This window comes from Pagrus pagrus (genome assembly GCF_965226575.1).
Source record: "Pagrus pagrus genome assembly, chromosome: 3".
Classification (NCBI taxonomy): Eukaryota; Metazoa; Chordata; class Actinopteri; order Spariformes; family Sparidae; genus Pagrus; species Pagrus pagrus.
In genome coordinates, this window is record NC_140187.1 from 21,419,312 (window position 1) to 21,444,339 (window position 25,028).

Consider the following 25,028-nt stretch of genomic DNA (forward strand, 5'->3'; position numbering starts at 1 on the left):
TTTTCAAAAGAGAAGAATATTAGCCGTCTAAGGATCCTGATCTGCCTCCAATAACACCACATGAAACATCACAACAACCCGCTGCCCTGTGTGGTAGTGTTTTGTGTTGTTTCCATACTTGAGTAGATGGTCCTTGGTACTGCGCGTCTTGGTGAGGAACCTCTCGGCCAGCTTCTCCAGGTTGCGGCTGTAGTCCACCTCGATCTCTGCCTTCTTCCTGAAGAAGTCCTGCAGGTCCTGCAGCAGCTGCACCCTCAGCTCGCACTGCTGGTCCAGACACTTGAGCTGCTCCACCAGCTGGGCACGGATCTCTGCCAGGGGTGAAGAGGAAGAGGTAGAGAGACAGAGATGAGTTTGACTTTATTATGCTAACCACAATCACATCAGAATGTTTGAATCAAAGGCCTCTCTTCTCTGAAAAACATGCAATTATCCATACAAGCAGCAAACATTACAGTTGGCAGCGTTGCACTGTCATTAAGATGCGTGCCACAACAATGTGCAAGATATTAAAGTCTAAAATGGTTTCCTCTTTACAGTTGATGGGGACGGAGCAAAACACCTGGCAGAGCTGTGACACATCAGCCAGGAGTCTCGACTGAAACCCCCCTCCCCAACCCTCCCGCCCGTCCGTAAAGCATAGACCGCTTTGCATGTGTGTGATCAGCTATCCTCTTCCATACACAGAGAGATCTCCAGAGGCAGTCATTTATCCCAGCTTATCACTTTTCATTTTCCTCCTGCCTCCTTCTTCCTCTCCCTCCTCCATGCTGCTCTCCAGTCTGGCCTCAAATTAATAGAGTGCACTCAGTGCAGACACACTCAGTAACCATATTCAATCACCGGCTACAGAAAAGTCCTCTGGAGAGGTCCTGCCCGCTGCAGCTACAGACTGGGACGCACACAGCGTCCGCAGCAACACGTGCACACGTCTACACACCCAAGGACATGATGATGATAAGCTGGATCAGTGCTGACAGCTGACAGATTAATGCTATGCTCTCATAGCTGCCTGCCAATGCTGAGCGGGCTGCACATGCATCCTTTTGAAAGAGTTAAGAATCAACACACACACACACACACACACACACACACACACACACACATACACAAACACAAACACACAAACTTCTCCAATTGCCAGCTGGTGCAGCTGCATCATGGCTCGTCTGTCGACCGTCCTACCTTTACAGCGCTGGCTGTAGAGAAAGCGGACGGTTTTGGCCTCCATCCCGGCTTCAGTGCAGTGACTGCATTATAGACTCCCCACACACACACACACACACACACACTGAATCAAACACACACACTCCCAGGCAGGCAGGCAGGCAGGCAGAGTCAGCCGTCCGTCGGGCCGACAGTGACTGTTGATGCTGCCTTTGTGCTTAACAGCTGAGAGTGCAGTTTCTCATTACCACAAAGAGAAGTGGGATATCTAAATGTGTCTGTGACCACCCCCCTCCTCCCCCCGCCTCCCACTTCTCTCTCATAAACACAGACCTAAACATTGTGCCACTAGCCAGCGGCCACTCACAGCCATTCTTTACTGATTAAAAGGCCAGAACGGAGGAGTTTTGTGTCGTTATGACTCACGTACGTAACAAATAAATGCATACACACAGCTTGTGTCTGCGCTAATGACCTGGTGTGAACGTTTGCTTTGACAACATGTGTTACTGACTCGTGGTCTGTGTATGTGTGCAATTTCCTCATTGCTCATTTCTGTCAATGGTGGGGAGTGAGTCAGTGTCCCGCCTCTCAAGGCTGCGACACAAAACCTCGAGACGGTGGCCTTGTAATTAGCCGCACACAGAAACACACACCATATGCACAACACCTCGACTGAAAACAAGTGCGCCCATCCATAAGAAGGTGAAATAAAGCATAAGGTGATCCGCAGGGAGGCAGCCTGAGGGGTGGGGGACATGTAGCGACATCAGTCCCATGAGACGCCAATGTTTAGAAAGCAGGTCTAATGGAGCTCAAATTAATTTAATAGGGAGGCCATGCCCCATGCCCTGAAACCCCTCTCGGGCCCCTAACAGTCACATTAGGATGAAGAGCGATTCTGACAGCACGCTCCATTTACAAAATATACGGCTGGCTGTGTGACTCAACCTAAGCTAACCCTCACCACCTGACCACGCTATACCTTGTTGATACTGGCTGCTTAGTCCCAGAGGGACTGTCTTTATGAAAAAATGTCTTTATCCATCTAGACACTGGTGCAGGAGAGGAGTGTTAGCTGAAAGGAGAGATGCCGTCAGAAAAGATCGATGCGGGTCCTCCTCTACATCTAAGCCCTCTGCAAGGGTCATCATCCCGTTGAGCCAGTAAGAAGTGGGATGTGAACTGGAATGTGACGCCTCCACCCCCCTCCAGACAGCCCAAGTCACATTTTCCAGGCAGATGAGAGCAGGTCTTGTAATCGGCTCTGGGATTCTACTTTACTGATGCTCTCCTTTCTCTTTTTTCCCTTCCTCCTCCTCCTCCTCCTCCTCCTCCTCTGTCTGTAGTGCTGAGGGCTGTCTGGCTCTGTCTACAGGACTTTGTTCATCAGTCGCACCAACACAGAACAACCAAACATAAAATAACTCAGCAAAAGGAAGAGCTTTGAAACAGCTCTTATTCTCAGCAAGATTTTCATTTTCCTGTATAACAACCTATCTACATTCTGTACTTCTGTCTACAGAAGCTTCACCAAAGCCCCTTCAGTATTTGTTTATCTATTCGTTTAGTGTAGCATTACTTCCCTGGTGTGGAGCTACGTGTACAGCTGTGTACATTTACACATATACCGATCTGCCACAAAATTAAAAAGACTCAGATTTGTTGAGGCTTACAAGGCTTGGGCACAGGTCCTCTGGGGGTGTTTTGCACCAGGGCGTTGGCAGCAGATCCTTTGAGTCCTGTGGGTTGCGAGGTGGGGCCTCAACTGATCAGACTTGTTATAATATGTCCCATAGATGCTTGATTTGAATTGGGAAATGGGGAATTTAGAGGCCATGCCAAGTTTCTGTGGTCTGGAAGGACACATTGCCCCGCTGCGGGACCACTGCCAATCAGAAAGTGCCATTTCCATTAGGGTGGGTGGTGCATGTCAAGTGGAAAACACACTTTGTTGCATTGCATTGTAACAACTTGATCGGTGTTATTCAGTTCACCTGTTAGTCCTTTAAACGTTGCGGCTGATTGGCGTCTTTGTCCTGAAAGTCTATTTCTGGACGTAAGTAGCATGCACAGACAGCTGACAGTCTTTGTTGTACCGATTAGTTTTGATTCGGATGTCCTCATCTTTCTAGAGATTTGTTTTCCCCCTATTATCCCATCTCTACCCAGTCATAGTAGCCACCTGTTGGTTTGTTTTGCATTCCCAGTGTAGGTGAGGGGGGTGGTATTGTGTGAATGCGTGTGTGAATGCACACCCGCCACATGTCTGGCTTTCTACACAGTGAGCATGAAATGGCAGAAATCTAAGGAGACCGGTGTCTTTCTCGCCTTCAAACCATTTCACCCAAACCTGCCCCTCCTTACCATCCATTATTGATCAGGTTATTTATCCTGACCCAGAAAGAGGAAGACAAAAATAGAGAGAGATGATGGATGGAAGCAGCGCAAACACACAACAATGACATTACCACCACGGTCAATACCGGCTGTTAATTTTGCAGTGGGCTGAGGCTGAAGGCAGACATGCTGCCGCATACAAATGTGTGGCTGAATTCTCAGGAGGCAATAAAACGAGAAAGTTGAATAAAGATGCTGCCAAAAGGCAACCCAAAAAGAAAAAGTCATGTTTCTCCCGCAGCATTACTTTTTGCAGCTCAAGTTTTTGCAGCGAAAATGCCACCAGCTTTAGTCTGTTTAGCTGCAAGCTGACAGAAGTGATGGCTGCCCTGGATGCTGTTCTGAGCTGGCCTAGATACAGGAGCAACACACACTGCTGTGGGCACTCATTATACCTGAAAACACCCTGGGCTATGGGCACAACACACACACACTGACAGCGATGTGACACTGCGAGTCCAAGCTGTCACTCTGAGCCGTTTTGACGGCAGCTATCCAGCCACGCTCTTGAAAGCTCCACCCCAGATCTGTCCTCCTCTATTACTGGACTGGTTTGCAGACACACACACATACACACACATGCACTCAGGCAGACACTTACACACACACACGAGAACTGTTTACAAGTAGATGTGATGAGTGTTCGAGACAAGGCTTGAACTGGCTGGAGAGTTAGAGCAAGGGTACAAAAACCAGAGGAACAGAAAACGACAGAAATGACGGGTCTGTTCCTCTGGTTTATAATTATATTTTGTTACCACCCGAGTCTCATTTTCACATTTTTTGACCATGATACATGGTACTTAATATAACACTATTCTCACCAAGGTAACTGCAGGGATTAAGGATGCACTGTCACCAAGTTTTCTCTCCTGATACTGAGCAATAAAGGCGACATAAGTGCTTGCTTTTTCCCGAAAATGTAATTCTGTATACTTCACTGCATCGCACTCATTGGATTCATTTCTAAGTCAGGGAACATGAGGTCAGGGATTTCTGTGACTGAATTCATGTTAACTGAGGGCAAAAACATTACATTTTTGATGACCTTGATGGAGAAACCACTTAATGCGGATGAGTCACGCCATGTCCGATACACCATTGTGAAGGTGGATGGGCTGCATCTTCCGATTATATAATTGATTAATCATTTTGTCAATAAAATGTCAAAAAATTGTGAAAATGCTCATCACAATTTGCCTTTTCAAGATCTAATTCCATTTTCATTCATTTCTCTTCATATACTGTCATCAATACCAAAAAGCAGCAAATCCTTCAATTTAAAAACCTGGAACCAGCAAATTGGCAGTTGACTGGCAGTTTATTTTCTTTTGATCAACTAATCACTTAATCAACTGATCGTTGTAGCTCTATTCTGGGAAAGTGGCAACATCTCTAAAAGTTCAATGGGGTCAAAGAGGTTGTACAAACCACGGATTAGCGATCATCTTTGTGAGACAAAACTACGGAAACATGTAAAAATCATTACCCAAATGTTCTGTTGTAAACATACACCACAGTCCAAAGAACAATGTCGTAGTTCATCATCTACCTTTAACCCTCCTTGGTAGTGTCTACACAGTTTTTTCTCTTCATGAACAGAATAATAGTGAAATGTCTGGTGCTCTCACTTTCAGTTTTACTTCCAAATAATGTGGTTTGGACAATCTTTCTTAACTTTAGGGGCATTTACAACCTGTCTGAGTGTCGGATGCACACTTTGCTGTAGTGATGTTGCCATTTTCTCTTATATCGGCATTTGCTTTTAGAGCATCCAGTGTTATAAAATATGTAATGTTATCAAAATCGATAGAAACGAAGGTCCAAAACAGGGACTCTAGCTTTATAATCCAGCATAATCCTTTAAACACAAGCCTCTCTGCCAGCATTGGGGTGCCTTCAACCTGTGCCAGGTAATCAGTGAACACTGCGGGAACACAAGAACACACACACACACAAGGCCACAATCCATAGTTAACTGGTTCTACAAGACATCCGACCAGGAGATCTAGCTACTGGCGAGGTAGACTATTACCCTCTCTGTTTGTGTTTGTGTGCATGTGAGCACGCGTGCACACCGTGTTTATGCAGTAAGGCCTGGTCTTTGTTGCCCCAGGGGCTGATACTGCAGTACAGAGTGGTGGAGAAGAGGAGGGGGAGCAGAAAGGGGGCGGTGGTAATGGTTTTGAGTTGTACCACTGTGAGCTCATACTATTGTCCTCAGAAGAATGAAAGAAGCAGAAAGAAAAGGAGAAAGAACAGAAAGCAGTGTAAAAGGGTGAGTAAGGGAGGGTGGGAGTGGGGGGGGGGGCACTGCGTCACTGTGAATAATATGTCCATTCATCCCGGTACACACAGGAAGAGAGGACAGAGAGACAGGAAGTCAGTCGGACCGGTTCATTGCCAGTAGGGAGCACACGGGAGGGGAGGGTCATACTAAAACAACCACAGGAAGCATATGTGTGTGTGTGTGTGTGTGTGTGTGTAAAGACGAGGTGCAGCAGGATGGGGGGTTGGACTGAGGTGTGTGTGACTGTGTGTGTGTGTGTGTGTGTGTGTGTGTGTGTGTGTTTCTTCAAATGAAAGGGCCTGAAGAAAAACAGGCAGCTGCGGAGTTCACCAATATAACCCTCCGAACCTGAAACCAGGCAGGAAAAGAGGGAAGAGAGAGACTGACGGCGAGAAACTGGGCCAGGGGTTTGTAGGTTGAAGGGGGGGCAGTGAGTGTGTGTGTGTGTGTGTGTGTGTGCATGTGTGTAAGTGTGTGACTTGACGGTGGGACTACGGGACGTGATTTTTAGGAAGTTGATTGAGTCGGTAGTCTGAAGCCTCAGGTTGCAGGTAGTAATTTCTAATAAGATTCTTGAGCAGGGTGGAATCTATTAGTTCCAGACATGCCTGCTTAATACTGCTTCACTGTACGCACACACGCACGCACAAACATGCACGAGCGAGTGAGGCGGGGAGCAGAGGAAAAGATAGAATTACAGTACAGTAAGTGTTGGAGGGAAAACTATTGCAGGAATGGAAAGATCCCAGCCAATGTCTTTTCCTTGGGTCTGGACTTTCCTCTGAAAACAAACACACACGGACACACACACACACTAAAACTTATATAGGCATTTCCTCTCTCACCCAGAGCTTGAAACCTTTAGGAAAAGCAGTGTCGTCTTAAGGAGGCCAGTTAACGAGCTTAGTGACTTTTAGACATGGAAAACCCTGCTGAAGCCAAACCGCTGCAGACCTGCTCTGTGTGCAGGAGAGGAAGGCAGAGAGCAGAGGATATGGGAGAAATAAAAGCTCCTCTGTGATGTGCTTGAGCATGAATAAGTAAAGAACAGGAGATTTCAGAGGGTAAAAGTTATCCGTGTCCGTTTGTCATTTCACTTTATCTGGCCCAACTTTATAATGGAGAACCAAGCACTGAAGGATGCTTTCAGCCAAACAAGGAAGCAAGCCTCTCAGCTTTTAGTCTTCATGCACACACACACACACACACGTCAAAACAAACACTATGCGTGCACCAATTAAACCACTGATGACCCAGGAAATACAGAAATGGATTATGAAAGTAGGACTCGCGGACACAAAAGGCCACAATATGAGCTTCTGGGGAAAGATTTCCCAACATCATTTGTAAACATCTCATTAACAATGAATGAGAAAAGTTTGAAGAAGAAGTAGCAGGCCTCCTCAAAGGAACAGTTGGATACTTGGCATGGTCATCCCCCGATTATTAGAGTGGAAACCAGGAAACAGCTTGCCTGGGTATGTCTGAACTGGGTTATAAAATAAGTTAACGAGGATTTCTAAAGACCCCGGATTAAAACATTATATCTCTTTTGTTTAACCAATATAATAAACAAGGGTTAAAAACAGCAATAATGTGCAGGAGCATGTCTTTTAGAGCCTGACTGACATCTTAAGCTGTAAAATATCCTGCCTCCATTACGTTTGTTTCTTTGTCACAACTGATCAATAAGTACATCTGACGAAACATTTTATAGACCAAACAACTAGTTGATTAATCAAGACAATAATCAATAGGATAAATCAACAATGAATACTGTAGACACTATTACACTGACCGGATGCTATAAACTATCATCAAAATGTAAAATGATTACTTGCATGCCATATGACATGACCATAACATAATTTCTAAGGCATTCTAGACCTAACTATTACATCCATTGTTATGTTAGATTATTATTGCAATGTTTTCTCCCTCTGGTAAATAACAGCACAGTCTTGCTGATTTACCTCGCCTGCCCCCTAAAGTCTGGCCTGTGCGTGAATAAACCATTATTTGTCCATGTTGCACCCTTCATGGTGGGAGTAGCACGAGGAGGAGGCAAATGGAGGTGACAGAGAGAGAGAGGGAGAGGGGCAGTACTCAGTGGGGGTAAATTCCTCTGCACTACTACTCAGATCAGGAAGTCATTAACCCTTTACTAGCTTGTGAGATGCTTTATCTGCAGCGACAGGAAGGAGAGAGGACTCTGATGGAAGATGAGAGGTGTGTGTGTCTGAGCCATGTGGGCTCTCGTCAGGGGTCCTTGCACTCCGTGAGCTGGGAGCACAGGTCAGGGGTCAGGGGTCGCAAAGCTACCAAGAGGGGGTCAGTCTCCCACGTCAACCAAACACCTACAACAATAGAACTATCAATTTCAGCTCTGGGTAAAGTGGTTTTTAACTAATCCTGAAGCCTGAATCTACTTTTCTACCAAACAGTCATCTTCTTTAACATAAATATGATCAATCTTTCTATGTCTCTATTATACTGTAACACCAGCAGCCTTTTCTAGCCATCACATGCTCCGATTCCTCTCCCGTGGTGGCAAAGGGGTTGCACAGTTGGAGATCAGGGGGCTTGGGTCTCTATGCATAATGAAAAAGGCTGCTTATCAAAAGTTAACTAGCTCTTCACCCATTTACAGGCCCTGCCTGCTCTACTAACCCAGTCTGGAAAAGACGCTGAGACACACTAAGTGGGGTGTGTGTTGGGGGAGGGGGTACATCAAGCACAGATGAAGGGACTTCAAATGAGATTAAAGCTGCAACCAGTGATTATGTTAAAATACATGAACCTGTCCATTTTTTTCTGATTAGTCGCTTCATTGTGAAGCCTAGAGCTGAAGTGATTAGTTGAATAACTAGCAGCTTTTCTGATAATCGGTTGGTCTTTTTTCAGGCAAACATTCCCTATTTTCAGCTCCTAACTTCGTTTTTTCCTGTGTTTTATATAGGTCCTTGTGCATGTGAGGGTCTTGAAAGTTAAAGATGCCAAAGTCTGCACCAACAGAAGCTCCTCTCTCCTTTTGAGCATTAAAGCATGTAAACCTATTCTAGTAGTAACGCAAAATAAAACTGAAAATGAACCTGAAAATGACACGATGATATGTTCTGCGATATGTGTCCTTTAAAATCTTTGGGTTTTGACCCATTGGTTGGACAGAACAAGACACACGTTTGGCAATAAGAAATTGTAATGGGCACTGTCACAAATTTCCTGCATTTTACAGGCAAAATGATTTACCGATTTATCAAGATAGTAACTGGCAAGTTAATCGAACGCTAGATTTCCTTTTTCTTCTTTTCTTTGAAAACATTTAGTGAATTTGCAATGATATAACAGACCAAAGCAGCAGATGAGAGGTCCGAACATGTTGATGTTTGTAAATTACTCATCAATTAACATTCAATCGATTACCAAAATTGTTGCCGATTACATTCCTACAGATCAATTAATCGTGTTATTGCTGTAGCTTCAAATTAGGTCATATGCCATCTTACAACTCGTCAATTCCCATGATTTGAGACAGGCATCTCGGCTAATTTGTGCATGTGTGTATGTGTGTAGTTCACCCTCAAGGGTACTTTCCACCTGGTGTCACCTCTATTTCCTGTCTCTGCCGGACACGACCATCTGGGCCTCAGTCTGTTCCAACAGCCTTCATCTCTGTCTCTCTCTCTCTCCCCCTCTCTCTCCCCATCTCACTCACAGACACACACAAGCGCGCACACGCATGCACACACGCACACACACGCTTCACCGCAGGGATGCAAACCATGACAGTATAGTGATCTACACCATCTGTCTGACGAGGTATGGATAGGTATCAGACAAAACCGCACACACATATTATACCATCCAGCGCCAGCAGGAGAGACAATAATAAGCTCAGTTGTCCCATTGCGTTTTTAGGTGTGTGCGTGTGTGTGGGGTACACTCTTTCCAGTGTTTCCAAATGACCAGTGCATAACACCCCCCGTAATCAGCTTAGCAGCCAGTCAGGGGATTTGACTAATCCACAACACAAGCATGGGAAGGAGCCCGCCGAGTGTGTGTGTGTCTGTCTGTCTGTCTGTCTGTCTGTCTGTCTGTCTGTCTGTGCCAGCGGTCTGTCTGACAGCGTGTGTGTGTAGTAAGTTAAATCAACCTCGACGATCTTGGACAGCGTTCTCTCTAAGCGTCGAGCATTACCAGAATCATTCGAGACATGGGACGGCTTTCAAACAGCGAGGGATGGGCGTGGACTTGCTTCATGTGCAGACACATCGTCGGGTAAAAGGTTCATTCCCACCTCTATTAGCAGGTTAACACTCGTCATAATTCCAGTGAATGAGTGACAGTGTGTGATCACTCCCTTTTTCTAGATTAAAACGGTCATGAATGGTTCAGTCATCCCTTCTTAATCTTTCTTTCACTTCTCTGTCAGAATTAGTCTGGTCAGCACCAATGATTCACAGGGACCTTCACGGCGTTGCATGCATGTGCGCATGCATTTCAAGTCCCTCCCTCGAGGGAAGCATCAGCGCTTTCAAGCCTAACACAGTGTGTAATAGCCTACACTCTGTCATTTAATAGTTGTGCATGACAGCTTCTCACACAGCAAACTACACACACACACACAAACCCCAGTGGGAAAAAGATGCATGATACTAAACATGTGTACGTGACTGGTATGTATTCCCTTACACAGCAAACTCTTATCGCTGCATTCCAAGAGACGGCGAAAATGGGCGAATGAAAAGATGGCAGCGATGGAGATAGTGAGGAAATAGTGAGAGTATGGAGGAGGTGGGGGGGGGGGGGGAGGGGGGGCAGCGGCACCGCCAGTTAAAGGCCGTATCTGCTGATGGCTGCCGATCCTTATCTGAGCACCAGTGGAAGAGCAGCGAGGCTGAAGGGAGGAAAGAGCAGGGGGGATATGTTCCATCAGACAAAGGATGAGATCAAGAACAGCAGTCGATAACACGAGATGCTATCGCTGCATCCACCTTGAGGTCACACTGTCGCCATCTCCAGCTACAGCCACAACCTTCCTACCAGACAGAGGAGGAGGGAAGGGCTGGGGGAGAGTTTATGGGGCTGACGCACAAGATATGGTGATGCAGGGGAAGGAATATGAGGTACACGAAGCTCACTATACAGTCTGTTTTAGATCCTGATGAATTCTGTTCCATCTTCTCACAACTTTGTATTTCTCATAGGGCTGTCACGAAGCTTCAGTGAGAAGAACCTTGAATATCAAGGTTGCAGATATTATTTACTTAAATAATTTGCGATGAGTTTAATTGGAGACAAAGACAGGAGGGGACACACCAGCCACTGTTAAGCAGTTGCAAATGCGTAGGGAGTGTTGATCTCTGGCTCGTCATGGGCTCGTGATTGTGGGGCTGCATTTGTGTAGGCGGAGAAGAAATGGTCCCTCGCCAGGACTGTTCTTTGCACTCATATGATTGTGCCTGGTTTGCTAGTTAGAGACCAATTAAACACTATATAGGGGCTCCATCATTTGCCGCTCTTCTTTAGCCCTTTGCCTCTTTTTGGGTGCAGCTGACGCATTTGGGAATGGCCTAATTTCTCATTTATCAACTTCAGTTGCAAACCTGGGCTTGTCATGATCGCGTCACTGGCAAAACGATTAGATGAATAATTGAGAACAAATAATAACCATTTTGACGAGTGCTTATTTGCTTGGGTCATTTATACAGATAAAAAGAAACTTTTATTGATTCCAGCCAGTTGCAGACTCACGGTGTTCAAGGGGCAGGGGCAAAAAAAGTCAAAGGAGCACCACATATATCCTGGGGGCATATTTACAGCAGAGAGAGGGCACTGCACCACATTTTGTCAACTGGAGGGGCACCCTAGAGGGCATTTATGCTGCATTTTTTCGAACATGGGGGCACCAGGGGGCAATCATGTCCAGCGGTGGTTCCAGCTTCTAAAATGTGAGGATTTGCTTCTTTCTCAATTTCAGATTATTGGAAATAGTGAGTTTCTACACCTATCATTTTAATATTCCTCAACGGCAGCTCTAGTACAATGTGATGACATTTCTTACCATCACCTAATATTTAATACTTATCAATCAATTGATTAACTAACAAAAGTCCTACACTGCATCACTAAAAGCACTTACAGAACACAAATGTTGATCTGTAAAAAGATGCCAGATTTTAACAGATCAGCTGTACAATAAAGCTGTGAAAGGTTATTGGAGGTAAAAGCTGTAGTTCATAATCAGAGAACAGCGTGTGAATCAGAAAGGTACAGTCTTTGGCTCTCATCCCTTAATCACTGAAGGCAGAAAAAGCTGAATCAGGATCAGCCTATGCAGCAACTGCAATCACAAGATCCCCCCTTCCCCTCCCCTTATTCCCCTCTTCTGCATCCATTTCACCCGTCTCTCCAACCCGCTGCTCCTGAGGTATAACTCATTCTCACGCCTGCTTGCTAATGTGTGCATGTGTGCATGTACATGTGTGTTTGCACGCTATGGCGAAGTGGCCTCCCTGTGTAATGACTCCTGCAGAGGCACAGCTCAGAGAGTAGGGGGCTGCCAGCGGTGACAGGCTGGCCGATGAAATATGGCCACCATTTCAACCAGGCGGCAGACTGTCACAACAACTCCTGCAGATAGCAAGCTTGGCTACGTGAGGAACAGCGACGGTGTGCATGTGAGAAGACCGGAGCCACGCCCTACCTGCCCCTCGCCCTATGGAGAATGTAGCATTGCGGTATAAGCTATCACTCAGGAGCTTATAGAGCCGTGAGGACGACTTCACTTTACTCACTGACTTATTTGAAGATCATATTCAGCCAGCTAGTAAAATTCTTCCCCACTCGCTCACATACGTACCCATTTGGCATTTGTCTAAGTGCTGCAGAGACATGAGGGAGACGGATAGAGAAAGTGGGCCAAGCTGCATGAAGAGGCTCCCAGGGAGGACGACAACTCAACACCTCAGCACAACAAACCTCTGCAACAGAATTTTGTTGAGCAGCACAGGGGACTCGGCTGAGAAAAACACTCTTCCCTCCTCTCGTTCTGTTTCTCTGCAGGATCATTTCGTCTTTAGCTGTTTTACACAAAGTTCCTTTCATATAACAAAACAACTCCGTTCTCTTGAGGTAGACTAACAAGAGTAAGAAGTTAAGATGAACAGTTTTTTCTTGCTATCGCTCATTTCTTTCATCTGTTGAAAAAAAACCAGGCACCGAGTAAAAGGGTTGTCCCTTAGCTTAATCGATTAGTACTTTGATAATGAATTCTTCTATTCAGTCAATTTTCAAGAAAAAAAAACTTTTGCTGGTTCCAACTTAAATGTAATGTTTCGCTGCTTTTCTTTGTCATTCATGATATCAAATAAATCAGCACTCAGGAAAGTGCACAACTGGCTGATAAAGACTGGTCAAAAACAGTACCAAGTTTGCCTTTTTATTGAATTTAGTGAGGGTATGATGAGATGCATGCAGCACCACATAGGCTGCATTACCTAATCACCAATGAAGTCTAACAAAGGAGACGTTTTACATGCAGTAAATAAATACACTTGTTATTCTGGTTTGGTTTGTGAGTAATTCAACACCGTAGGCTACTATTCCAGCCTCCCTTTCATTTTCGAAATACCAAGACTGGGTCTTTTATCTTAATAGCGTGAGGGGTCTTAAGCTGTGAAGATCACATTTATCCACTCAGAATGAGATCGCAGTAATCCTCAGACAGAATTAATTACTCGAGGAAGTGTCGGAGGCTGTAGGTGCAGCTGTATATAACAGTCACTAATGTAACGAACTGATCCACATGCTACAGGGATGTGAAGGATATGAAGGGTGAGGATATGAAGGTTTGAATGAGGACTCAGGTCACTGTTCAGTTCACTGCACTACTAGGTTAAAGCCCACTTTCTATTCAGAATGCTTTATTAGAGATTGGCCATTTAATGAATATTTTGGGCCTCTAGACAAAGTAGAAAAATGAGCTTATAGAATATACATAAGACAGGTCTTTCATTTCAGCAGGCTTAATATGAGAGTGAAACAGATTACACTAATCAGTGTCTGCATGCTACTTCAGCAACTTTGCATACTCATTATTAAACTGAATATCGTCTTCGGAAATTAAATGATACATTCCTGCATAAAATGGAGAGCGTAGTTAATAATTCGACCAAAAAACAATTGACTTTGTTCCCAGCAGTTGGCTGAGGGTTTCTTCCTCTAACAGGATGAGCTGCAGCATAAAGACACTCTATTAAACCTCACTAGATTGTATCAGACTTTATTCCTTTTTACTGAGTAGCCTGAAATCATTCAAAAAACAAAGCTCAAGGCCTCACCAGCAGTGCTGAAACACAGGGGTCTTTAATACTTGTCGCACTTCTTTAAAGCTTGGTATTCAGAAAGAGCCTGGAGCCAGTAAAATGTTATTAAAAAGTAAAAACCAGACAAGAGTTTTTTGAGTTAGAGCTGTTTTAACATTATCTTTTAATGCACAAATGTATAGATTTATATGCATGCAACTGACGCAGATGATTGGTGTGAACTCATTTAGTGTTTGGGATATATCAGACTGAGTGAATTTTAGTGCAGCAGGACAAATCGGGGTCAATTCTCGCTCACTGCCCAAATAAAACTCTGTGTCTTTGTATAGCTTCGTGTCAAAGGCTGCATGATTACGCAGTGCAGAACACTCATGAGAGCCTTATGGACATCTTCCAAGTACTTTGAAAGTAAAACTAGAACAGCAGCACACAAGTCAGACAGAAGAATTAATCAAAAGCATCTCCTCCCAGAATTCTCACAGGTAAAGTCTGACTGAGAGGACACTTAGAGGATGTGTTCACAAACCACTGCAGAGTGAGGAAATCTCACCTGAGGTCAGCCTGAGGAGGCCCCGATACAATGAACACAGCCTCTGTACTGCTCAAACAACACAAACACACATACACGCTATTGTTTTGCTTTCTCACACATAACTGCCTACTCAGCCACATGATTGTCCCCACGGCTCAAATATCAGCATGTCATGGGTCGTAACAAGCGTCTCCTCAGTCTGATGACAAGGATAGCTAAGGAGCTGAGGACGGACTGGCAGTAATGCTCCTGACTCACACAAAGACAGATTCTACCAATACGCCACTAGATAGTCTAAGAACTGGTCAAGATCTCGTTAGGGTTAGTGTAGGGTAGGGTTAGGGTTGAGCTAGAGTAGGGTCGGGCTTAGGACTAGGATAGGGTCAGGGTAGGGCAGGACAGGGTTTGGGATGGGGTTAGTGTAGTGCAGGGTAGTGTCAGGGTAGGGTCGGGCTTAGGAGTAGGGTAAGGTCAGGGTGAGGGATGGGTCAGGGTAGGGTTAGGGATTAGAGTTAAGGATTTGCTGCTATCCTTTGTCATTTATGATAGTAAATGAAGAGTCTTTGGGTTATGGACTGTTGTGTTGGACAAAGAAGCAATCTGAAGACGTCATTTTGGGCTCAAGCTCTTTAGGCTCTCTAACGCTAACCCTAGCAACCCAAACTGCAATCCAATCATAACACCTTGCTGTTTGGTGCCAGCTCTGCCATTTACCTCCTACGCATAGACAGAAGAAAATTGCTGCCGTGATTGATTTCTAGTCGTAAAACTATGTTTCAAAAGGGAGCCCAACCTGCTGAGCAGTGTTTTTTGGCATCTGATAAGCTCTAAAACTCATAGCTGTATTATTCAAACTGGACTTCCTGGTGCATTTTTAATCTTCTCACTGCTACCTGCAACAACACGCTTACGCCCACGCAGCCGTTTGCATTTAATTGACGCAGCGCTGTCAGTTTGAACAGTCTAAATGATAAAGTAAATGTTCTTAACTCAAATAGCCTGTCTTCACTCCTCATTGACAGCGAGCAAGTGCCCACTGGAATGTGCATGTCGCTTTAGAGAGAGCTGACCTGGAGCTTTGACCTCCCTGAGGAGGAGGGTCAATGACGAGACCGACTTCTTGAAGTATCAGGCTATTAGACTAAAAGTCTAGCATCTCCCTATGACATCCTGATGGTCATATCCTACTGTTCAAGTCTCTCTCTAGCAGTCTTCCTGCCCTTTGACACCATGGGAGCCTGGCGTCTAGTGAGCCTCGGACACATGACAGAAAACAAAGCTATCTGTACTAAGGAATGGACGGCCCTGATACCAAGAGAATACGCCTTGCCGACGAGAAGAGAGCGAACACGGGGTCAGTGACTCTGCACAGCGTGTGTGTCCTATTTTGTGATGTGTGTGTCAGAGAGAGAAATCAGTTCAACACAATGGAGTGCTGCAGTGTGGGCGGCCACACCCTTTCCTCCCAGCTCCCCTCCACGGCCTCCTCTCAGGCCCCTCAAAACTGCCTTGACAAGATTTTAAAAGAAAGGGACAGACGAGGAAAGAGGGAGGAGGAGGGAGGGAGTGGACACACCAGGCACACCAGGAATGAAATCCCTAATGTATACAGTATATGAAAGAAAATCAGGAGTAAGAGAGGAGGGAAAAGTAAAAATAGACACTAATGAATGCAAGAAAAAGTGAGAGGTTTGACAGATTTTCAGCTCTAGTTGTGGAAACATGACAAGAGTGCAGAGACAGATAAAGTGGGCAGAGCTGGGAGGACTGGGGGAGGGGGTGAGGGAAACATAATGGGGGCATAAAAACAGTCAAGCAGGAGGCAGATAAATACTGGGGAATCTTGAGGGAGAGAGCACTGTGCAGTGTGTAGCATTGTGTTCTGCAATGTGTTGCTGAATTATTGATGCTACCTCTGTGTTGAAGGGCGCGAAGAGGGAGCACTTTCACACACAGTGTAATCTCTGCATCAGAAAGATGCACACACACACACAGAGCTGTGGCAAATACGACGATAGGGAGGCCCCCCTGAGAGTGACTGTGGCTGCCAGGGAAGAGGAGAGGTCAAAGGTCGGCGCAAACCAGAGGGAGACATGTGGCTCACACCTGTTCAAAACTAGACGCGGTAGACTCACGCAGACAGATCGTCAAGAGTCAAGGTAGAGTGAGAGAATCATTAGCGCCATTTATTGTTTAATAATTCTCTCTAGTTTTAAAGACTACAAAGAGCTTTCCTCGTGCTTCCCTGTATCCCTTCCCTACCCGTGTTTTCCCTCTCCCTGGCTGGCTCGCTTTCTTATCCGCAGAGGAAGCCTGTTTGATCTAGCGGAGTCCTGCTGTTCCTACTCTTCAGCTCCCAGACATCAGGCATACACTCCTCTCTCACTCCTTTTTCTCTCCTTCAGAAAAAAGGAAAAAAAAAAAAAAAAGGAATCACACCCTCCCCTCCACGCTCGAAATTAGACCCATTCTCCCTGTTGTACCAAAGACAACAAAATAATTCATGAATTCAAAATGGCCTCTGTGCTGTGAGGCCAGCTGTGTTGTGTGCATATGGAGCATGTAGAATGTAAGCTATGACAGCGATGTATTTCACTCGGAGGACAGTGGCCGTCATTGTCATCCCCAGTGCGAGCGGGACACAATGGAGAGGGATACAGCCAGGGACCTGACTCACACATACTGTAAGCCTTCCTGGCCATTATCTGTGACAAAGACACTGAAAACAATGGGCAGTGAGTGTCAACGTGTTGTGCAGAGATACAATAGCTGCTTTAATACAGGGCGGTTATGCCAAAACATGGCTGCATGTTGGTTTTTTTTGTTTGTTTTACTGGAATTCAGTGTGATTTTTGCACGTCTCTGCCAGTTAAGAAGAATTTGCGTTAACATTACTTTCAACAGTCTTTCAATGTGCACAAAGCATTGCCGTGTTGTTGGAGTCTCCAACTCAAACATAGATTCTGCTTTAAAGGATTCATCTGGTCTTTTCTTGCATTAACGTGCAAATTCCTTTAAAGTGCCATTTTAAAGGATAACTTCACCCAAAAATTAAAATTCAGCCATGATCTTCCCACCCCCATGCCGGTGGATAGTCAGGGGAAGTCTCATAGTCCATTTTTTTCCACCCTTGAAAGTTACGGGCGAGCTCATGGACCCACTTCAGAAAGGTGCGCTAACGCTTTTAGCTTAGCAGCTAAAGTTAAGATTTCAGCTTTAAAAGAGTGTAAATAATGTTTTTTTGAATCCATTTGGGATCTCAGGGCATCTTGAGACTTGGATTACCCTGGACAAGCTATCTGGAGCCTTTTTATTATTATTTTCTGTTCTTTTTTTATGTTTTACAACAAGTTCCCATCTACTGCAACTGTTTAGCAGAGTCCTGCAACGCTGTTAAGTTCCAGAAATGTTTTGTGGACTACGAAACTTCACCTGACTTTCTGTCTGCATGAGGGTGAGAAGCTAATGACTGAATTTCATGTCTGGGTTAACTTATCTTTTAATGTCAGTTATGGCTTGAATTTGAAATATACTCAATGTGATAGCACTCTGTAATTTTAAGTAGTTTCCATGGTTACTGCCGCAAACTGCGTTTCTCCTCCTCACCATGACATCTCCACTTGGTAGCCACTGCGTTGTGAAAACTCATCACGGTTTCAGTTTGACATGTGTGTACAGCTTTTCTTCACAACTTGTACACAGCTGATGATACAAAGGATGTACAAAACTAATGGGACCACTGTGTCTTCTGAAAGCTTATGTTCACGCTCGGATCCAGCGGTGGGAATCCACCACTCCAGACTGGGAAACTCTCTCCTCCACATTCCTCAGAGGGAATACCATGAGCACATGACAAGAGCCCCACTCACACTCGGCCACTTAGCCTGCTGCCTCCCACTGCAGCCTTCACACACAGGGAATGCCTGTGTGTACGTGCATATGTGTCATGGACAGCAACCTTTAACACGCCATGCTGCCCTCAGACAGAAAGACATCACAGAGAGAAAGAGAGTGGGAGAAGGAAAAAGAAGAAGACAAAAAGAGTGATGGGGGGCACCAGAACATGCTTGTGTCAAGCGGCTATGCTACGAATGTGATGAAGTGATTGATGGGAAGGTTCTTTGTGCTAAAGGGCACCCCCCTTTTTTACCCTTTCTTCCTCCATCACCCCAATTCTCCAGGCTCTCTTCATGTCCAAGAAAAAACACTTACTCAACTTTCAGCTCAGCTCAGGTCTAGGCAGAGGTCTACTTACAAAAATATACAAAGTGACTAGACACAGTGCAGCACACTGTAAAATCTATAGGGAAAGCACCCATCAGATACACACCGAACCCCTGTCCTGTATGGGCCACTGCACAACAGGAATGAGTATGTGTGAGTGCATGTATAAGGAGAGGGATGTTCCCATTTCCACTCTGTTTGAAGCACATGGACTGAGTCGGAATGTGAGGGGGGAGGATGGGAGGGCAGCAGAGGGAGGGGAGGGTGAGGGGAGAGAGGCGAGGGCGGTAATCTGAGAGGGGTATCCCACAGCGCAGACCAGCACATGGTCTATACGCTCTACTGTGGGCTGAGCGCCCAGGGAGAGACACACAGACAGAAAGAGTTACCTTTCAATCAATAGAGCGATACTACAGTGTCTGGTAGGCCTCGCCCCTATCACAATGTAGATACTGACTTTTACGACAATAACAACGTACGACAGCGTCTTTAACTCTTCAGCTACTGAAGAAAATACTGAATGTCTAATTGCAGTTATTACATGCAGCCCTTATGATGTAGTTTGCACTCTAACCAAGTTCATACAGTACATACCACATTCTCCTAACCCTAAGACAAACTCAACTCCATAAGTTGCAGCATATCTGAAAATACTGGCACTAACCTTATTGATTAACTATTTAGTCTATGAAATGTCTAAAATTACTTACATTTAACAAGCTGGAACCAGGAAGTATTTGACATTTTTTCTTGAAAAGTGATTAAATGATTATCATAACAGTGTTGGCAATTAATTTTTCTGTTGGGCAACTAATCTATTCAGGGCTCCAGACTAATTTTTCACACTGGTTGCACTGATGCACCTAGCTTTTTCATTTTTCATTAACACATTTAAATCACATGCAACCAGACACAACAAGAAAATGTGATAATCTCTATAGTTAAAAAAAAAGAACTTCTAAATTTCAGGCGCACCAGCACCACCAATTACAATGATAAGCTGCACTTTTGGGTGCATGGAAGACCAAAATAATGGCACCCTGGAGCCCTGCTTTTAATCGACTAATTGTTGCAACTCTAGTATAAAGTCCAGCTATTTATCAATTATTCAAGATATGTTTCAGCACACATCAGTGCAACTTGTTGTCAGAAATAATTACCACCGCTGGATTCATTAAGTGCTCTTTCATCTATGCCGTCTGACTTAATTAAAATACTTTGACTATTTTGGCACTCAGCTTCATCCTGCAAGCCCACACCACAAAACATCTATCCGTATCCAGTATTGCAGGATTCTTGCAAGCCCCACCTGACTCTGGTAGCTGCTCACATCTGCAATAATTTGTAAGATGCTAAGCGTACCTGAATTTGAAACACTGCAGTCTGCAGATGTGCTGACTGCACAGGGCTCATTATCTGTGATTGGGTCTCAATATGTTCTGTGACACTGAGCTCCTCCAAACCCAAACCCTAAACCAATGTTCCTCCAGGGATCAATAAAGTATTTCTGGTTCTAGTTAAAACCAACGTGTATCAACCACCACCAGAAAAAAGCAGCACTGCATCAACTTAACCTTTCCTTCAAATGACAAATCTTCCCAATAAGAGTGCAGAGACAATATATATAGACAACTTCAACTCTACTGAGTCAATGCATTAACAGGGAGATGTTACCACCCGAGCTCAATGGATAGATGGGTGGGTAAATGCATTATGCTGCAGCACCACATTGGATCCAAACAATCTCTATCTGTTTTGTTTGTGCATGACAGGTTCAGAAACTTCTACAGTACATATTCCACAGCCTCAGGACACGCTTAAACATGCATGAGTGAAGAGCACATATCAGCATGTTCTTCACACACACCGTTGCCCCCTGGCCACGCTCAGCGCGAGGCAGAACAAGAGAAAGAGTCTGCTGCTAACAGGCGCCTGCAAACCAGTGAGATAAATATCAGTCCTCTGGTATGTGCAGCTCGAGCACAGTGTCTCCTGCAGGTATATAACGTTTTCAGGGTGGGTTCATCAACATCAAGAACAACTGCAGCACTGACATGTCAGTCCAACACAAACACAACCACATAAGTGCATTCAGGAAGGTATGCAATCAGCTCATACAACCACACCCTTCAACATGGACTTAAATGAGACAACTGCTGTCACTAGTTGACTTCTTGTTCTTAAAATGTCCGCAAATGTAGAACCTTAGACATCACTTAGTACATACATTTAAATTACCAAGTAAAGTTACTCAGTTTTCTCCACAAACCCCTGCACAGTCTGCTTCTCTGTCCTCTTCTCTGTACTTTTTTCTCACTGTGACTACTACTTGCTACTTTTTTGACATATTCTCAAGTGAAAACAAAGACAATATATTTAATTTTTTACAATTTACTTCATCAATTTCATTGTTTTTTGCAGCAATATTCTTATTGTGAATTTGATACCAGCAAAATTGTTTCAAACACGTTGGGACAGGGGCAACAAAAGACTGGGAAAGATGTGGAAATGCTTCAAAAACACCTGTTTGGAACATTCCACAGGTAAACAGGTTTATTGGTAACAGGTGATGGTATCATGTTTGGGTATGATGGGGGCATTCTCGAAAAGGCTCAGTGGTTCACAAGTAAGGATTGAGCGAGGTTCGCCACTTTGTGAAATACATGAATGTATAAAGGATATTGGTACATGGGCTCGGGAACACTTAGTTAAACCATTGTTCGTTTGTTAATGATTAAAGTGTATTTTTATTTACATTTTACACAGCGTCCCAACTTTTTGGGGAATTGGGCAATACAATACTGCATATTGTTGTAGGCGATTAAAATGTCGAGAACTGGATTTTAAACTCCCAATTACTGACTCGTCCGCATGCATCGAGACTGATGGTTATGAGAGATCGTCTAAAACCTGCTAAGGCCAACCACCGAAACAGGTTTGCCTCATGTCACTGTGTCAGCTAGCATGTGTGACGTTTAGCCTTTCTTGCTTTTGAACTTGTGCAACTCTGCACACATGCGGCCGTGTTTCCTTGTTTGTACACAGCGGGTGCCGCCTATCACGAGTTGTCCTGCGTGGACGAGTGAAAAGGAAGACGTTTGCAGGAAATCTGATCTCCACATCTACTTCCTGCTGGCTTACAGTGACCTGGAGGTAACCTCTGGCTATGGTCGACATGTTAGCAGTACACACACACCCAAACAGCATCCACACACGGTCGATGAGCTGTTAAGCAATGTGTGTGGTTGCGTGTAGAGGTGGTGCATCTGGTTTGAGTGTGAAGTAAGGGGCCTGAAGCAGGGAGAGAACGGCTGACTCTCCCTATTATCAGGATCAGAGAGGAAAGGATGCTCCTATTCAGCTACCCATGCAAGAATGTGTGTAGTTTTTATCATCATGTACAAAAAAAAAAAGGACTGTGTGTGTGTGTGTGAGAGATGACTGTGGGAAAGAAAACTAAAGTATTCCCACATTCAAAGTCAGTTTAAAGTAAAACTAGGGCTCAGCACTTTAAAACAAGCCTCTCTAAGCCTGCGCATATGCGGCAACAAACCCTTTGAGAAAATGGGAGAAATCTCCACCAGAGCAGCTTTCATGCTGGGAACAACCAAAATAGAAATGGTGCATCCACACACAGCAACCAGGGGGAAGAACACCGTGTCCTCACACACATTCGTACAGAAGAAAAGAGGATAGAGAGAGAGGCTCATGCAGATTCAGCAGAGACGAGGTGATGAATGGCTTCATTAAATCGGCATTAGCAGAGGTGTGAACCCGACTGGTGAGTGCCAGCGTGCACTGATTGCCCGGCACCGACACACACACACAAACTTGTCCCAATACTGAAATTCTCTCTTTGATAGCAGTGCAACCCACCCACCCATTCATTTACAGTGTTTGATGCTGATGCAAGTTTAAAACGCGACCTCGGGCTTTCATAAATATCCCGCTTAAAAAACATCCATGACAAGCCAAATGATTTTCAGGAAACGACACCGACAATTCAGAATTTCCTTTAATCAACCCCCCTTCATGTCGGAGCATACCACCCCACAGCCTGCGGGAGGTGAGGAAACAGCAGTGACACCACGGAAAAAGAAAGCGATGAAAAGAGGGAATAAAGGAGAGCAAATAAGGAATGCAAAGCAAGAAAGCAAAAAAAGGGAAGAAAAACCTGAAAAGAGCGAGGTCTGAAGGTTCAAAATGGAACCGAAGCCTGTGTGTGTATGTGTAGTGGTAACCTGATTAGCCAGACCCTACAGGGGAGACAAATCTACATTATTCTTTCTCATTTTTCCCTCTGCTCCTCACAAACCCAGAAAAATGGGGGCAATTCAGTAACCCTAGCAACCAACTCTGCCTACGTGCAGAGAGGAGCTGCTGATGGAGGGGGAAGGAGAGAGGAAGAGGAGAGAGAGAGGGAGAGAGAGAGAGAGAGAGAGAGAGAGAGATGGGGAGTGGAAAGGCTAATACAAGTGCATAGTGTACTCTTGAACCGAGCAGATGGATCGAGTAGAAGTGGGGTTTATTCCCTCCTTTATACCGCTCAAAAATTCTCTTCTTTTCAGGCCACCGCTTGCACATTTCCTGATCCCTCCTCCTCCTCTTTCTTCTCCCTCCTTGGTTTTTTTCCCCTGTCCTGCTCTCTGGCCACGTATGAGGGCTGTTCAAACACAACCTGTTTCCTCTGGCGTCCCCCCAGGGAGCATTATCCAACCTTTCTACTGTTGTGTTTTCTCTCCTTCCCCTCTTTCTGCCTCCCTCCTATTTATTTACAGCTGGATGTCTGTTCGCCCATCGATTGTTTTACAGAGGATATGAGTGGGCTTTGTCTCTGCCCTGCTCGGCTTTATATAGATCCCTCTTAAAGATGTTCTCACCAACACACACACACACACACAAACATCCTCTCTCTCTCAGCTGGTTGTGAGTCAGTGTCCGGTGCAGAGGCTCCCGCATGCGAGCACAATGTGTGTGTCACATATGCTGAAATCATAAAGTAGTGATTATTGGTTCAAGCTGCCATAGGAGGCGGGTCGGATATGTGTGTGTGTCGCATTTCATCACAACTGTCAAACATCATGAGAGAGAGGAAAGGGAGAGAAAAAGAGTGAGAAAAACAGAGAGTTTGAGTTGAAGACCAGCAGTTCTTTTCACAATGGTTCGATTGTTCTTTGGATGTAGGCTGACAGAAAGAAAAAGGTTGAAAAAGAGGGAGAGGGAGTGTGGGATTGACAGACAGAGAGTGTGTATGTGAGTGAGTGAGGGGGAAGGCCAGACCACGACTCTGCTTTTTACATTTTTACACACTCTCACCGGTTGCTCTGCTGTTGCCGTGTGTGTGTGTTAGTCAGATAAAGAGAGTGAAATTTGAATGAATGAGGCACCCTAACAGGGGTCAAGGCCTTTATATCAACTATGGTCAGGTCACACACACACACACGCGCGCGCACGCACACACACACACACACACACACACACACACACAATAACTAACCCCATTAGAACATTGATAAGTTCCAATTTTGACTGTGTCGACTTGAGTTCTGGGATTAATTAATCACACAAATAATCAGCAAAATACTAAAAAATGAAAATAAACACAAGTCGCAACCCTAATATAATGTAAGGTGATCTAAATTTGTAACCACCATATCTAGGCGTGCAACCAACTATTATTTTCATTGTCAAATAATCCGTCAATGTTTGCTAGTTAGCGCTAGCAACGTTAAGGTTAGCTAGCTAGCGTTAGCAATGTTAGGCATCAATCTGGCACTGGAAAGTGAATACAAGCGTAGGGGGAGATGGAGTGCCACATTTAGTGGCTGAATGTCATCAGTTAGACCTTTAAGAGTAAAGAATCAATAGTTGGCTTTTAGTTTAATAGCTGACAACTAATCAATTCATGTATTTAATATCTCTGGTTAAATACACATATATATGATGCCAGTCGCTGCATCAAATCCACTAGTTGTGAAATGTGCTATATCACAATATAAAACTACACATATGATCACACACACACACACACACACACACACACACACACACACACACACACACACACACACACACACACACACACACA

The 25,028-nt window shown here is 44.7% G+C and overlaps 1 protein-coding gene across 4 annotated transcripts in view; it reads right to left on the reverse strand.

Annotated features, from left to right (window-relative positions):
• srgap2 (SLIT-ROBO Rho GTPase activating protein 2) overlaps positions 1 to 25,028 on the reverse strand; it is a 60,511-nt gene that overhangs the window by 27,826 nt on the left and 7,657 nt on the right. For 3 of the 4 annotated variants that reach the window (XM_084349671.1, XM_084349670.1, XM_084349673.1), the window contains exon 2: positions 119 to 311. In XM_084349671.1, coding sequence (XP_084205797.1) covers positions 119 to 311 — 193 coding nt within the window. Of the gene's footprint in view, positions 1 to 118; positions 312 to 1,185; positions 1,274 to 25,028 lie in introns of those variants that run through there. The other variant, XM_084349672.1, reaches the window with a different exon arrangement.